Below are 17538 nucleotides of genomic sequence, written 5' to 3' on the forward strand. Positions count from 1 at the left end.
TATATATAACCATATAACCTTCAGGCACTACCACCTATGGTATAATATGGCTTGTTTATAAAAAGATGCTGCTCGAAATGAGACTTGTCATCTTAAATATGCCTTTTAATTAGATGTATTACTTTGACTATTTAATTTTACCTGTCTCATTTTATTTAATTATAGTCTTCTTTTTTTTTTTTACCCTTCAAAAGGTTTTAATTTTGTACCATTGTTTGGAAAAGTGCTATTGAAATAGTTGTTTGTACAGTATTACAGTACCAGCAATATAAGCAGCCACACATGCAATGCTAATATTTATCATCCTGTCGCTCCCTGACTGTCTCAGCCCGAGGTACTGTATGTGATGGGATGAAGCACAGCCAGATAATGCTCTACACATTGTGCAGGATAATACCCAGCACTCAAATAAAATCCTAAAAATAAAACAAATATTGTCCCTTTTTACAGGTTTTAACAGGATTATTTTGTCCGTTACTGTCTTCAAATGGATCATTTCCTGAATTTCAAAAATTCATTAAAATGATTCCCTAAGAGGTTTGCAAACATTTTCAACAGATCCTTGTTCAGGGCCATGCGGACTATTATGATGGTAAATTTCAAGTCATTTCGGGATACTTTTTTGTTTTTGAGAATAAAAGCTCACTGTCAAAGTGCATCAGGGCACATGGATCATTTCCTGAATTTCAAAAATTCATTAAAATTATTCCCTAAGAGGTTTGCAAATATTTTCAACGGATCCTTGTTCAGGGTGATGCCGACTATTATGATAGTAAATTTCAAGTCATTCCGAGATTCTTTTTGTTTTTGCTAAACTTAGAAATTCTTATTAATGTCTCGTTTTGTCCACAAACCAAAATGTATTTTTAAATCATTTGTCACACGGAGCAAGGAAATCAGTAAATGTACACATTTAGGAAGCAGAATGGAACATGGCAGAACTTAAATGTAGTTGAAAATAATATATTGCAGCACAATCTTGGCTAATGGTAACAAAATAGACTCTGAGTTAAGGAGTCTTGATAAGCAGAGGTGGAAAGTAATGAATTACATTTACTCATATTACTGTAACTGAGTAGGTTTTTTGTGTACTACCGAAGTATTGTACTTCGTTACGTTTTAAGTCACATCTGTTACTGAGTAAAAAATTGGCCTGACTTAAAAAATAAAATAAAATAATGCACAGTAAATGACAATTGGCATTAAAGGTGCATTATGTAATAAATCTAAAGCAACTGGCCATAAAATCCTTCTAATATGTCACAGAGACTCAGGAATAATATTCACATAACAAACTGAACTCACCAACAACAACAGTAGAGCCAAAATATTTGCATCACAAAAAATATTTTGCAGACTGCAAATCATGTTTATGTTTTGATTTCCTGTTTTGGCATGTGGCGCCACCTACCGTCGTCTACCAATCATTGCACTCAGTAGAGTCTCAGCTGCTGAGCAACCACGGGTTGCCAGTTACGTCAGAAAGCGAAACCTAAAAGACCTCGGTATTTTGAATTTGAATGTAGTAACTGTTTTTGGCCACATTCTTAAATATGGCACCTTTAATAAAAGCCCCTGAAGTATGTGTGACCTTTGACCCATTTTGACTGATACATTGTGTTAACATATTTTATTTTGTTCAGCATTATAATTAGTAAAGGTTTGCCTTCAATCAATGTGAGATTTGTGTCCCCTTGTCCTTTTTGCACAACACATGGAGGAAAGAGGAATTACTTTTTTTTTTTTTACTTTAACTTGAGTACACCAGTAATTTTACTTGTACTTAAGTAAAATGTTATCAAGAATATTGGTACTTTACTAGAATATTTCAGTACTCTTATGTTGTTACTATTGTGGTCAGTGGGAAAATTGCTTTTTGAGCCCAATTAGTATTTTTTCATGCAATACCCAGAGTGGCCACCAGAGGGGGCGGTGCTCTATCCAGTTCTTAAAACACATCCATCGCCGAGCTCCGCCTCAGGGCTGGAAGCAGCGCGTGACATCCGTAGAGTGCATGAACGCGCACTGAACCCGGCGCCGCGCGTGCTGCGTGTCTGTTATCTGTGTGTGTGTGTATGTGTGTGTGGCGGTCTCACGAGGCTGTTTGTGTTTAAGGAGTTCACCTGGCCGTCGCTGATGGAAACCAGACAACAAGGTGAGGAGAAAGAAAACGTTTCACGTTTTACGTGTTTTATTCGTTTTGTTTGTTTGTTTGTTTTGTTTGAGCTGGAGTTTGACGTGGGGCTGCACACGTCACTGAGGTCACAGTCACCGTGGGTATCAAAGCAAAAACACTGGGCAGTAAGAATTGACAATACACTACAAAATTATTGTAGTAATTCTCTTTTATTGAGAGTTTTTTTTTTCTCCCCACATACAAGTGAACACGTGTCATTTGTTGTGCTGAGGTTTTTAAATACACTCACTGGTCATTTTATTAGGTACAGCCGTTCAACCGCTTATATTTAATGTTAATGCTAATATTTAATGTTAATGCTAATATTTAGTCAGGCAGTGACTCGGGCGTGGTGAAGATGACCTGCTGGAGTTTAAACCCAGCGTCAGAACAGAGAACACAGGGTGATTTCAGTGACTTTGAACATGTTTTGTTGGTGACACACAGACTGATTTAGGAGCTGCATGGTGACCGTAGTGAGTTCAAGTAGAAAAACAAACATCCTCCTCACACAGCGGCTCTGTGTGCAGCAGGTATGTGTTACTGTTTGTTCAAGACGACACAGAAACCCCACATTAAATAAAGTTGTCCTGCACAGACTCTGTATTATGGTTTAATGCAGGAGATTTCTGGTATTTGCAGACTTGCTTTTAAACTCCTTTACTATGATACAGAGTATATACAGCTTCATTACTTGAGTAAAAGTACAGATACCCCTTGCTAAATTTTACTCAAGTACAAGTAAAATTACTACAGATGTCAGATGTCTACTAAAGTAAAAGTACTTGTTTTTAAAAGTACTTGAGTATCATGAGTACAAGAGTATATTTTCTAAATATTGCATTACTACTGCCACAGTTACATTTACATATAGAAATGTCCTACATGGAGTTATGACAAATGTTAATGTTAATACCTCGAAAAATGTAAAAGGAATCCAAAATTAAGTCGTTTTCGTCTTTTTTACCATGTTGTTTTATTTAACATTTCTCACTTGCCCACAATGCAATAGTACAATGGCAACGCTCTGGTTTAGAAAAGTAAGGAATTTTATTTCAATGTATGCAACTTGACATGCTTCCTCAAGTTGGTGATGAAGTTTTGTTTTGGTAAACACAGCAAAAACACTTGAAGCAAACACTATCATTAACTTTTTCAGAAAATGGAAATAGTCTGGCGAGGTGGGGCCACGTGTTGGCACATTCCCCAGATGGACCTACTGCGTCTTCATCCATTGTTTTCGTCTCTCACCTAAATCTGACCATGGAGGAGTTGTTGTTTTTTTTGTATAGAAGAAGTAACTGGTACTCATGGTTATGGATAGAAATGTACTGGAGTAAAGAGTACAATATTTGCCTCTCAAATGTACTTGAGTAAAGTCATGAGTACTCAAAAATGATACTCCCCTCAAAATTGTACTGTACTCAAGTATATGTACTCCATTCCTGTCCGGCTCTGATCAAACTAATGTCGCTGTTGTCCACACACGGTCTCCAACATTTTCCTTTGAGTCATTCAAATAATAAGAATTATAATCTTACAGTGTGATATCAGTGTTTTTCATAGAGCAGTATTTAAATAATGTGTGATCCAGCCATGTCAATGTGTGATATTATGTTATAGTGGTGTAAATGATTATTTGACTGAAGCATGTGGAAAATGTTAGTTTAATAGCCCTCAGATTACGCGTTATTATGGAAAGATTAAAAAGAAAAAAAAAAGCCATGGCTTGAGAACGTTGCTTTGCTCTTAACTTTTCCCATAAGCCCTTGAGAGGTTTATTCGCTGCACTGTACAGCGCGTCGGGCCAAAACTGCAGGCCACTTGGCCTCGGGGTTTAGCTTTTCAATTGATTTTGCAGCCATATGACCGTCTCCGGGCCTCTGATTTAGCTTTAGCCGCATGACTGCCGGACCAAATGGAAGTCTTGTGACCAAAGATATTCCACCCCCACTGAAAAAGAAGTGGGGGGGAAGCGCGACACAGGAAAGGGAGAGTAAAGAGAGTGAGAGAGAGAATGCTTATTTGAGAATAATATTCTCAAATTAGCAATGCATATATATTATATATGCATTGTTTTGAACTGGAATTGCACTGGAATAACCAACATGTTTTTTTTGCCTGTAATGACTCTTATGCCAACTTGATAAATTATATCGAGTGAACGATATCACTGACATCAGATAAACTGTGGAACCAGGAGGAAATGACTACCACTGAAACAGCACAATGTTGGCCTGCTTCCTCCTCCTCCTCCTGCTGCTCTGCATTATGGTGTTGTAATCGCATTTCTTGAGCAAACCTGGTTGGCTCAGAATTGCTAACCGGCTCGCTTTTCAGATTGCAAGAATTGAACACATCCAGTACAATGCCAGGGAAGTTCAGATCTCTGCCACAAAGGGGTCAAAAATCTGATTTCCTGTTTCACACCAGCGCAGACTCCTATAAGACAGACCTGACTGTTATCCGTTGAGTGGATTTTGGTACAGACACCAGAGAAACAGATCCCTGTGCGTGTGTGGATGTCTAACCAGTTTTCTTGTCTCCTCTGTCTGCCCTGCTGCCTTGCTCTGCTGCCTTGCTCTGCTGCAGCGCTGTACTCTAGTGTTCTGAGTGAAGCAGAGGTGGACTGGGGCAGCATGGGTCCCGGAGAGCAATGGGTTAACTCAATCACACACGAGGGAGAGCAGGGTAAGACTCGACTCTCCCCGTCCGAAATATAAATCCACAAGCACGAAAACGCCGCTGTACACAGGCGGCGGCGCAGGCCGTGACATCAGATGGAGTGTTTGTTTATGTGTCGATTTTCTGGAGAGTGGTTGAGTGTGCTGTACTAATGACACGGAGAACAGGAAATATTGCTTTTAAAATAATAATAAAAAAGAGAAATGTATTTGGGGTTTTTTTTTTCCACGTCATTTTGTCACAGTGTGTGTAGAGCGCTGATGATCAGAATCGTAGTTTGAAACAAAACAAGTTATCTTGCATATCTGACAGAATATTACTGCACTGTCAAAGGTTTTGACTTCCCTATTTCAGTGTCAGAGATTCTTAGAGAAAAGATCTTCTTATTATTGGACATATTTCATTTCATCCCATCCTTGCGTTAGAATGTAAATCATGCGCCGACTCATTATCTGAATAAAATTATATTATTTCCCCCAGATTGTTCAGTCCTAACACTGTGACAAAGAGTCTTATGTGTTCATTCCTCCCCCCCTTGACTGAGACTTGTCTCTTTATGACCCCACTAACCAGAGTGCATTCTTTTCAGTTGACAGAAACTTCCCTTTGCTTTGTTCTCACGTGGTTCAAATTCAAAATCTGCCCACTTGTTTTGCCAGTTAAGCTAAAACACAATTTCCCCAGAACTCGTCCCTTCCAAAAACAAGATGAGTCAAGCGATTTCTGCTTTGCCCAAGACTCTGTAACTGTATTGCTCAGGTTTGAACGAGGTTATGTTTCTACCCATCCATAGATGAATCATATAAGTGGACCTCAAATCATGGCTATGTGGATGCTGGTTGCCAAAATGGGGAAAACCTGACAGGATAGGGTAAAATGTCACCAACCAGGGAGTTTGGCCAGAGCTCAGTGTCCTACTCTGACAACTGGGCCATGTCCACTACTTGGGACATGCAGCTAGACGGCACAGGTGAAGAGAAACATAGATTAGAGTCTATAGTGTAGACCTGTCTTTCACTTTGGTTGAACATTTACTTAACCTCACTAGGGTCAACAAGACACTTCATCAGAATCTAAATGGCAGGTGGTTGGTGGTATTATGCTCACATTGATTAGAGTGGCAGCGATCAGCTCACGTGACCGCTTACGGTGGAGATCGGGGTTAGTCCGGTTCCGTTGCCGATGATCTTCGCGGTCTATTTCGGTCCGTTTAGAACCATGCATATGTGAAAGCAAACCGTACCCACGCCTGTTTGCTACAATATAACATCTTTCTGACTGGTGCGGACCAAAGCAATCTAACTATAGGTGTGAAAGCACCCTAAATTGTACGTAGGAGTGAATGGTTGTTTGTCTCTATGTGGCCCTGGGATGGTCTGGCAAATTGTCCAGGGTATACCCCGCCTATCGCCCTATGTCAGCTGAAATAGGCACAGCATCCCCCACAACCCTCCAGTGGAGGATAAAGCGGTAGCGAATGCATGGATGGAAGTGTCCAAGAGGACTTGGATGTGTCTCTAACCCTAACTCTCCAGCATAGAGTTTAATTTGTATATGTACTTGGTCAGTGTGTTTTAGACCGATCAGGTTCTGAGGTCCAGTTTAGGTTAACGGTCATTGCCGGAGTGTGAGAGAGGATATGGACAACCTGCTTCTAAATGCAATCTACAGTATGTGTCAGCTCACTGAAATATTTAAAGGGTTAATCAGTGTGGATGGACTGTGTGTTACATGTTCAACCAAAGTGAAATGTTTCCTTTAAAATGTAGGGGTGTTTGTTTTTTACCATTAATGTTGAACCTAGCTATAGCAAAAGGTTTACACAGATGATCGGCAAAGATATTGGCAAATATAAGCATTAAATTGAACTAGTTCCACTCCAGGGACCACATCACACCGATCCTGCAGAAACTACACTGGCTTCCAGTACAATTCTGGATTAAATTCAAGGTTCTTCTCATCACCTACAACGTCCTTAACAACCATGGTCCTCCAAACATCACCAATGACCTCCTTCAATGTCACTCCCCAACTCGCTGCCTTCCGACTCCTATCACCAGATACAAAGCTAAGATATCGCTACATTGCTACGCCATTGCTGCCCCAGCCCTCTGGAAATCTTTCTGGCCAAACATCCGCAATAAAGACTCACCGACCTCATTCAAAACCCACCTAAACAAGATTGTCTTCAACACCTGACATAGTCTTGATAACTTTGCTTAGCTTCGTTTGTAAAGTGACTTTACTCTGTCTGTCTGTCTGTTAGCAACATAACTCGAAAAGTCACGGACAGATTTGGGTGAAATTTTCAGAAAATGTCTGCCATGGGACCAGGAACAAGTGATTACATTTTGGGTGTGATCCGTAGAGGGGGGTGGGGAGTGGGTGGCTGAGCTGCCTTGGCGGAGGTCTGAGCTCTCGGAGTGCTTTTCTGGTTATTATTATTATTAGTAGTAGTTTTAAACAAATATAAGCTTGCTTTTAAAGTGGTGCTTTAAAATCAAACTTGTATTGACCCAACTTGTGTAGTTTAGTGAGGAGTTTCTCTCACAAGCGACCTTTGTAAGTGGCTACAACAGTCCCACTGTAACTGGAATGTACATTAACTCTTCATCTGTCTGACATGCAACACAACCAAACCATCCTCTGGCTAAAAAAATGCACAGTTTCACAGTGCACAGTCTCAGTACACTTAGACAAGAAAAGCTCCTGTCTGAGCCACAGGGGTTTAAAAACCCTAAATGTCCTCCTGCTGCTGTCGGTGCTGTTGTGTCAGAGCTCTCATCTATAGAAATGTCTGAGTTGTGCGTGCTGTGCTTGAGTTTAGTGCTGTGAGCTGCATGTGGTGCCGTATTGACCCTGTTAACCTGTGTGTGTGCGTAGAAACACACATATAGTGAGTCTTTACTAACATTTCTCCATCTTCCCTTGTCTTGTAATGCTTCGCTTTGAAGAGAGAGGACGACTCGGAGCAGGTACAGTTAGTTTTCTTCCATAAACTGGATATAAAAACTGACGCAAGCGGCGAGATTTGATATCAGACCAGTTTCATGACTGTTTTTTTAACCCAAAAGTCCACAAAGATCACTTGCAACTGGGGACCAGGATCAGACCAGGAGTCCACTTACATGTTTCTGTGCTTTGTTTTCTATTATCCTCTAAATGGGAACATATGTACAACACTGACAAAGACTTGAAAGTTGCATTTGAGACCATTAACTCCTCAGGAAGACACTGATTTTATAAATCATGGGAGAAGATGACCCATTTTCCCATTAGACTTCTGTCTCACTTTCCAAGTTGCACTTGTCACTTTTTATATACAGTCTATTGTGACTTATTTTCTGTCAAAATGACACACAGACCACACACCCTTGTGTTTACAGTCGTCCTGTTTTTACCTGTTACTGTACACCACCGAGGTTATCGGGTAGAAACTGTCTCTACTGTGTTAACCCCATGTCATTTTTCTCACTGTCGTTTGACTCGGTTCAGTCCTTGCGTTCCTTGTGTCCGTGTGTGTGAATTTCTGCTGCATCACATTCAGCTGAGGCTGATCAGATGAAGTTCAAACTGTCTTCATCACTTAAAACTGTAGAGTTTTAGTGTATAAAGAGAACATGCTGGTGTTAGTGGGTGTGGCACTGTAATTGTGTGTGTGACTTAGCGATTTTGTTTAGTATAAATACAGTGTGCAGGTCATATAATAAGGTGTTTTCAGTCACTTTTGTCTTCACTCTGTGCTCTAAATCTCCTCTAAAGCACATTTTCTATCTCGCATCTACCCATTCACACGCTGCTGGCACAGGAGGAAGTTGAGGTTGATTGTATTTCCCAGGGACACATCAGCAATAATATAGATTAGAAGAGCCCGCGGATCAAACCTCCTCCAGCTTCCTACTTGTGGGTCTAACACTGACCCACAGTCGCCTCCATGCATCTTAATTATTTGTTTGTGTGTGTGTGTGTGTGCGTCATGTAGTGTCACGTCTGAAGACTAAAAGCAAGATAATCCGAACGAGTTAATCCCGATTAGAGCTCTACTGGCTGCGGTCTCAGATGACATAACTGACAGGCAGATGGACACAGAATAAAAACAGGGAGGAAAAAAACCTGATACATACATACTTACATTTTATTGGTTTATTTCATTGCAGTGTAGGGTGACATAAACCATGTGATTATCAGTGAATAATAAACTAATCTACTGAATATATTCATCAAATATGAAATATTTCTTCCAGGTTTCATGGATTCTGAGCCGCTGAAAGAGGTCGATGAAGACCTGGTGTCAGAGGTAAACCTTACCAACTCCACCATGACGGAGGAGGAGAGAGAAGAGATTCAGCAAGAACTGGATAAAGTATTAACACACACACACACAGACACATATTTTGATCATTCAAAGGCAGTAAAATGACTGGTTTGTTTATGTTTGTGTGTCTAGTTGGAAGAGGAGATCAGCACACTGAGGCAGGTTCTGTCGTCCAAAGAGAAGCAGCACGCCGAGCTCAAACAGAAACTGGGCCTCACTCCTTTGAGTGAGCTGCGAAACAACTTCAGCAAAGGCTGGCATGACATGCAGAGCTCCACGGCGTAAGTTAAGTGTGTGCGTGTGTATATGTGTGTGGAAACAGTTGGCAAGTTGCGTGAGTGTGTGTGTTTGTGTTTGTGTTTGTGTTTGTGTTTGTCGGGCAGCTAACAGCAGAATGGATTTTCTGTTTGCTGCCAACTTGGATGCCCTTTACAGAACACACTCACAGAAAGTAAACACACAGAGATAGCAGCCACCGCAACCATAAATAACCATGTCAGCTGTCCTTTGAAACCAGATGTATATCAGAAAACCCAATTAAAAAGACATAAACATCTGCTTCTGTAGCAGCGCAGCATGTGTGTGTTTCGTTATCTTTGTTGTGACGTCATGAATACGATTAAAAACACATCAAACTGCGCTAACGGCTATTGTTGACCTCCGTGCACGGCCAGCATCACATGCTGTTTCCTGTCTCTGCACTGTAAAAGAAAATAATTTCTTATCATTTGCACCTTTTTGATTTGACAAAGTCGGATTTCCTACAGAGAAGGAGAACAGTGAAAAGTTATTTTCATTTCCAAACTAAATAGAGCAACCATCTTGCAGATGTACTGTATGTGATTAAAGGGGACATATTATGCAAAATCAACTTTTTAATCATTTAAATTAATCATTTAATCCTTTAACCATTTAAATATTTGGGACTGGAGGTCCTATCAGTCAGCAAAGTGTGTAAAAAGATGACTCACTCATGTTTTTGGTCCTCCTCAGTCTAAAGACTAAATTCCCAGGAATTGTTGTCTCGCGGAGCTCCGCTTTGTCTGTAAAACATGTGAGAGTGCTGGTGAGGGCAACGGTATCCGAAAACCGGAAGCCCGCGAAAAGTTCTATTCTTGGCTCCACAGTGCAGCACAGAGTTCTACACAAACTTCCAGCCTCAGAGGATTTATGTGTCCAGTGGATACATGTTATATATGACGGCAATGTGCCTGCTAGAGCCTGCAAATGATCACTTTTCCAAATGCTAGCTGTTAGCTCCCAGTAGCCTCTGTGGATGATGTCATTTCCTGTCCCTTAAGTTTCGTTTTACTCCTTTTTAAGGTGGACCTAAAGTGATACTACTAAACAGAGCGTTCTGAACAGGGCTATTTTGGCAGGGTGATTGAACTGCTGTGGTGCTTCATTCTTATTTGGTATTTTGACCAAAGCATTTCACAGACATGTTCATTAGGACACCAGGGAACTCGGTGAAATAGGTTATAATATTACCGCTTTAAAATAAAATAAATGCTTCCTTTTTGTATAATTCGATATTTCAGGACTGAATGCTTGTTTTTAATCTCGTGTTGTGTACATAAATAATCTAATGATTGATTGGTTGGTCAGTTGCTGAGCAAGAGGATAGTCTCCACAGGACATTTTCCTTATCCAGTTACACCTGAGCCTGAAGATCACTTTACACACACAACCTTCCACTCTCATCTATAATGAACCAGTGTGACCGCGGGAGTGTAAGACGAAGACGCTAGAGAGGCTCGGACACATTATTGGTTAAAGTTTCAAATCATGATTCAGTCGACATGGAGCTACCACATTGCGAACATGTAAAAAGTTGAAATGTAAACATGAAATAAAAACCCTAAGACTGATAGAGAGCAACAAAGTGATGTTAACCAGTAATGTGCAGAGGAGAAACTTTTCCTAAAGTAGTAGAGTATGGTGCCCACACCAGAAAATATGATAAATATTTATGCAGTATTAAAAAGGCTAAATTTTCAGAAAAGAAACCAACCTCTATCTCAACCCTCAGGGTTCAGTTTAATCTACTTACCCTCTACAAAAATGTCCACTTCCAAGAAAACTGTTGTAAAAACTTTACAGATAAATATTTCTTAAATTTATCAAACATTCAATCATATTGAGGACTTTAACCCTTTAAATGCCAGTTTGATTACATAAATCCCCCAGTCCCCCAATATTTGATATATGGAAAATAACTTATTTTTTTGTGTTATCAAAAAATATTGGCATCATGTATTCTGGCATTGAAAGGGTTAACATCCTGATAGTTATTCATTGAATTGATCAAAAGATTTAACCCCAGAAAGCAGATTTTTTTTTTAAATTTGTACTATTTTATAGCGGTTTTTTAAAGTGGACATTTGTTTTCTCTAATGAATAAGTGTATGGTAAAATGATTTAGTTGAAAAAATTGAAATTTGAATTCCAAATTTTGTCAAGAGCGAGACTTTCTCACAAAACACAACCAAAATGATGATGCATTCAAGAGGAAAATTGATTTATAATAATTAAGTCATTGTGACATTGGGTTTATTTTGCCAGCGCCTTGGGATGTGGGTGTGAGTTCAGTGCATAAACGTGTGGATTAGTAATGACATTTGACGTTTTATATGTGTGTCTCAGCTACAAGAAGACAACAGAGACGCTGTCCACAGCAGGACAGAAAACCTCCGCTGCCTTGAGCACCTTCGGCAACACCGTCACCAGGAGGTTTGAAGACTTGAGGTACACATTCTTTATTACGGACTCATAGTTCAAGAAAAGGAAAATTATTATAAAGACTAAATGGCAACCCATAAAAAAATCCAACTCACTCTAAAATATTTAAAAAGCACAAAGATATTCATGATGATACGATATCTATAAAGGTTTATAAATAGCTATATTATAGACATAGTTCTCAATTGTCAGAGCATTATTATCATACACCACCTGTAGTCCCTGCATGCTAGACTGTTTTTGTGTGTGGTAAACAGAAGTGTACAATCTGCTTTAAAAGGGGAAAATCAACATATTGTTTGCTTGGATCACATTTCATCATCTTGCTCAATCATTTTATGTCAGTTTTGTCAGAAACTACAAAGTTCACTGTTCATCCTCCTCGGCCTGTTTTGATTAATAATCTGCAAGGGATTCAATTTCTCCTTTTTTCACAGACGATTCATTCTTTTTGAAATGGTTGCATCCTCTTTCTAACATCATGCGACTTAACTGTCTGCTGTCTCACTTTTGACTATGTCCACTTCAGAGGAAGGCTGTGATTATGCAACACACACACACATACATTAAGCTGCTTTCAGAGTTGAAGGACACCCTCCGTCTCCTTCAGTCTCTCGTCGTCTCTCTGCGTCTGAGACGGTGACAGTAAACAAACAACAAAGTGTCAGGCCGCGTGTGTCTCTATTGTTCCGAGTGGAGCATAAAGACGGTTTGTTTGCACGACAACAAGAGAATGCTCCAGGATGTGAGGGCCTGTGTGTGTCCAGTACATGTGGGACAAAAGGTCAGAAAAGAAAGCCGATCGGACAGAGACACATGCAGAAGACAAAGTGAAACTGGCAAATATTAAAATAGAAGATCATTTATTCACATATGTTTTGAAAACTTTATTCAAAGAACAAAACACAGATTTTATGTTAAACCACAGGTTACTGTTTATACTTAAAAATATGGAATTCAGAAAGACAACAGTGCATTGTTTTTGGTGTGTATTCCAGCATGGTTGGTCTAGAGTTACTGTTCCCGCGGAGGTATGTTGTGTGAGTGTGAGTGTGAGTGTGTGTGAGTGAGTGTGTGTGAGTGAGTGTGTGTGAGTGAGTGTGTGTGAGTGAGTGTGTGTGTGTGTGTGTGTGTGTGTGTGTGTGAGTGTGTGTGTCTGTGAACATGCGTACAGTAAGCATGTTTACCAATTTTGCTGTTTATAGCATGTTGCATGTCATTAAGATGAGTTTCTTCAATTGAATTCTCAAAAAAACAGCGTCTCACCATAGTTTGCCTATGTTTTTATTATTCATATTGTGTCTTGTCGCATTAATAATTAAATTCACTTTTATTATCACCGTATGTGCAGCAAATATCCGACTTGTACTACTTTCAGGAATATAAGGATATATATAATGTAATGCATATGTAATGAAAACTCACCGTTTGTGGAGAGGTGAGTGTCCTACAGTGTGTTTTACAATATATTTTAACATAAAAGCTTATTTTATCCTTGACATTTCTGCTGTGTTCCTCATTAAATTAACTGTAAAAATAGATATTTAGTGCACTTAATGTTCCTCTGTTTCACCATTACTAATGCTTCTTATAACAACAAACTTTATCCTTTATATTTGCAGTGTGTTTTGTGTGCGCCTTGGTTTGTGTGGTGGTATTTATTCATTGTGTGTTTTTACGTTTGCAGTGTTTAATTTGAGTATTACTACCTTACTCTTCGCACGTCCACAGCAACATTGATTACTTATCTTTAGTTTACGTAGAATAAATGTTGAAAACAATATTACATCCAGTGTGTGTTAGTTTAATATTTCCAATGCCTGTGTCTTTTAAATGTTTTTCCATCTTCCTTCATCATGCTTCCTAAGGTCCAACTCTATAGGGTAAGAGTCACACAGCTCATTATCCCTCATTAGTTGTTCCAAAGAAATTTAAATGGATCTCTGAGTTCAGTCAGCTGAGTAAATGCTGCTGCCATGCTTGACTCGGCTGCTACAGCACGGACACACATCTAATTGATTTTGGGTTTTCTGATCGACCAAAATGAACGCACTCTCTGAATCATGTTAACAAGATTCCGTGTACTTTCCCTGTACATGCCTGTTTTTTTTTTTTTAAAGAAAATCCTCATTCATTTTATTGCTAAGACTGGTGAATATAGATGGATTAAATGACTGTGAGGTGTAGCCTTGTATAAATGATTCCAAATATGTAATATCCCTTTATTATACATGTCATAGTTGAAGCTGGTACCTGCTCTAAAGTCGTTTGTCTGTCATTTCATCAATGTTCTGGGACAACTTCTGCTTTCTCTTGCCTGCTGCGGACCTGCGTGCATGCAATGCAAACCCTGTGCTAATCATTAACTGCTCTCTCACCACGCTCTCTGGGAACAGCTACTCTGTCCGACACTCTATGAGCATGCCCACCATGAGGTAACTACTGTGAGACTGCTTCCTCCTTGTGATTCCTATTTTATCTTTTTTTTTTTTATTAATAACATCGCTTCTGTTGATATGCATGTAGTTAATGTCTTTAATCGGGGGGTCACAGCCATTCTGACACTGATTAAACCTGTGGAAATGTATATGTGGGGGGCACATGTTTGGGTTTCAGGACACCACAGTTACAGGAAAAAAAACAACTAGATTATGCATTGTTATATGTACAGGTATGTAAGTGGTACAAGGATAGTAAAAAAAATGATTTGTATACCTGATTTGTGTCTTTACAGAAACTCTCAAAGCTTCAAGTCCTTTGAGGAGAAAGTTGAGAATACAGTGTCCACTATCAAGGTATGTAGAGTGTGGATTTTATGCACGTCATTTTCAAAAATCATTTTATCACTAGTTCTTTCGTTATTTTTTAAATTCACTTTTTTATGTCGGTTTCAAATGTGTCATCACGTGCTGCAGAAAATGTCCGGCCCATCTAAATTGCTTTGTTTTCAGAATGCGGTCCAACTGAGTTTGTAATCGAATGGTTCTGCTCTACGACATAGTCCTGTCTAAAACGCATGGGTTCATACATCATTGAGCCTATGAAACCCACTCTCTATCTTTAAACACACAAAATACACAGGAAGTAAAATAAAATTAATGTAGAACTAGAAAAGCACTCAGAGAGCGCAGACCTCCGCCAAGGCAGCTCAGCGCCCCGTCACGGATCACGCCCAAAATATAATCACTTGTTCCTGGTCCCATTGCGGACATTTCCTGAAATTTTCATCCAAATTCGTCCGTGACTTTTCGAGTTAAATTGCTAACAGACAGACAAACAAACTCTGGCGAAAACATCCTTGGCGTAGGTCAGTTAACAAAACTCACAGAGAAACAACAGACCTCATAATCAGTTCAGTATTTTTGCACATTCCTAATAAGAGAAACGTGACATGGAGGTAAATATGTGGAATAAAAAGAGAAAATGTTTTAGCTGTAGCTATTAACGTCTATCTTCAGCCTATCATGAGGCAGATCTAGTATATTAATCAAATCACAAGGGGAAAGTTTGTATGCTCAACATAATAAATTAAAGAAAGAACCATATAAAACCTTTCTAAAGCAGTCTATGTTAAAATAGTGGATGTATCAGGAAAGACCCATGGTCTTTGTGTTGTTTTACACAATATACAAATGTCTTATGTTGTAAAATGCTGCCATCTTGAGTCTTTTCTGCAGAACAACAACAGTGCTGCAGTCAAAAGATGGAGGAAGTTGAGGATGAACCGCCATGTGACTGCCTTTTCTTTCTTTCTTACTTCTCAGACAAAGGTTGGCGGCACAGGACCCGGCGGCAGCTTTGAAGAAGTCCTCTCGTCTGCGGCGAACGCCAGCTCTCAGGACACGCCCACTAACAACTTGACAGACAGCTCTGAAAGACCCTGTTAGAGCTGCGTCCAAAGCACGAGGCAGGACCAAAAACCAGGAACTCTATCACTGCTGGATCACAGCACTCGTAGTCATAAATCCACTAAAAGCTCTGACTGAAACTTTATTCTATTTCTCAACTTTTTTTTTTTTTAGATGTTTTTGGCAGAAAGTCTTTTACTGTATGTGATAAATATCATCAAAGACAGACACCATCATTAACTCCTGTGACAACACCACATATTTTAATAATACAAGGTTAAAAGAAGCAGAAGCAGCTAAATATTCTCCTTACGGGGCTAAAGTGCCTCAGATCAGATTACAATTGTCAAGTTATATTTTCAAAATCTGATTTGTGTCACTTCAGTATGCGTTTTTAGACCAGATATGACATCATCGACCAAATTCAAACTCAATCTAAACTAAATCTCACCTTCAGATTCTCTGTGATAGCCTTTTTCTAAATTTGTGGCATCAATAAAAAAAAATCTGATCTTATCTTCCACATCTCTCACTTTAGTACCGAGTGGTTTCACAAATATGACATCATTTCCTGTTCAGCACTGGCTTTCAGATGGAAGACACAGATTGAAGTTATGACTGTGAACAGCTAATCTGAATTTAGCCTCAGTCATTCAAAGTTCAGTGATGAAATCACAGGTAGATTCTCCGTAAGACACAAATCAAGGTCTTCTAAAGTCAAACTGGGAGATGTACAACACATTTGACGGCCACCTCTCTGAACTTTGATTATAAAAATATGCTTTTCAATGTTACATTAACGCATTAAAAATGTACATAACCCAGGCTGACATGATCAACCCAGAACTCCTAAATACAAAAATGATTTAAGACTAAAACTGTATGTAGATAAGTTACTGTAGATTTTAAAGCTACATTGAATTGTATTTTCTGCTTTAAAAAGACCTTTTAAGATTTTGAAAAAAACATTTTGTGCTCATCCATCAGTCAAGAACTCATTAACTGCTTTATACGACCCAAAGAAAATGAACATTTTGTTGCAAAAACGAGGAAACATTTGACTTTTTTAAAACTTTTTATTTCTCTTTTCGGTAGACTAATCGACTAATGAACTAATTGTTGCTGCTCAAAAAAATAATTAAATGTTTTTAACTGACTAATCTATCCATTCTACAGATAACATTAAACTATTTATCATCACAATACGTGATTTAACTAGATTCGTCTTTTCAAATTCACTTTAAAAAAACAACTTTTTTTTTCAAATGTAACCTACCTATTTACACGTACCTGCAGTCTTACCTTTATTTCATGTACATATTATTACATTTTGTTCATGAATCGGTGTAATAATTAATTACCTATATTACACTTTGTACATATAATCATTCAAGACTTTGAAATCTGATGCTGGATTTAGATAAAAACTGTTGTACACACGACTGGGAGTTAGGATGTATATCATGGAATTAACCTGAAATTGAGCGTTTGTGTGTCTCCTGCTGCAGAAACCCAGGATAGTAAATCTGAGTCATATTACACGTCGTAAGTGTCGTACCGCTGAAACATAATCCCCGACTGTAATGTGAGACTGAAATCCAGATCGCGCTGTCGCTCCACAAACTTCATTGTGCGAAATGACCCTGATGTTGAAGCTGAAAACAAAGTGTGGAGTTACTTTGAACTTGAAAACGTTGTCTCCACCAAAGATGCAAACGACACGGAACACTGGTCGATCATGTTTGTGCTGTGTCTTCATTATCACCATGTTT

At 39.0% G+C, this 17538-nt stretch overlaps 1 protein-coding gene across 3 annotated transcripts; it reads left to right on the forward strand.

The window, feature by feature from the left end:
- Positions 1 to 2051: 2051 nt before the first annotated feature.
- tpd52l1 (tpd52 like 1) lies at positions 2052 to 17496 on the forward strand. Of its 3 annotated transcripts, none has more exons than XM_083898910.1 (7): positions 2052 to 2155; positions 9106 to 9224; positions 9309 to 9457; positions 11823 to 11924; positions 12917 to 12949; positions 14653 to 14713; positions 15683 to 17496. In XM_083898910.1, exons 1-7 carry the CDS (start codon positions 2137 to 2139, stop codon positions 15803 to 15805), a joined length of 606 nt encoding a protein of 201 aa, XP_083755036.1. In that variant the 5' UTR covers positions 2052 to 2136; the 3' UTR covers positions 15806 to 17496. The 3 variants fall into 3 exon arrangements, with proteins under 3 accessions (XP_083755036.1, XP_083755038.1, XP_083755037.1); XM_083898911.1 differs by lacking the exon at positions 2052 to 2155 and adding an exon at positions 4842 to 4867; XM_083898912.1 differs by lacking the exon at positions 12917 to 12949.
- Positions 17497 to 17538: the final 42 nt, after the last annotated feature.

The sequence above is a fragment of the Microchirus variegatus genome, assembly GCF_963457635.1.
Source record: "Microchirus variegatus genome assembly, chromosome: 12".
NCBI lineage: Eukaryota > Metazoa > Chordata > Actinopteri > Pleuronectiformes > Soleidae > Microchirus > Microchirus variegatus.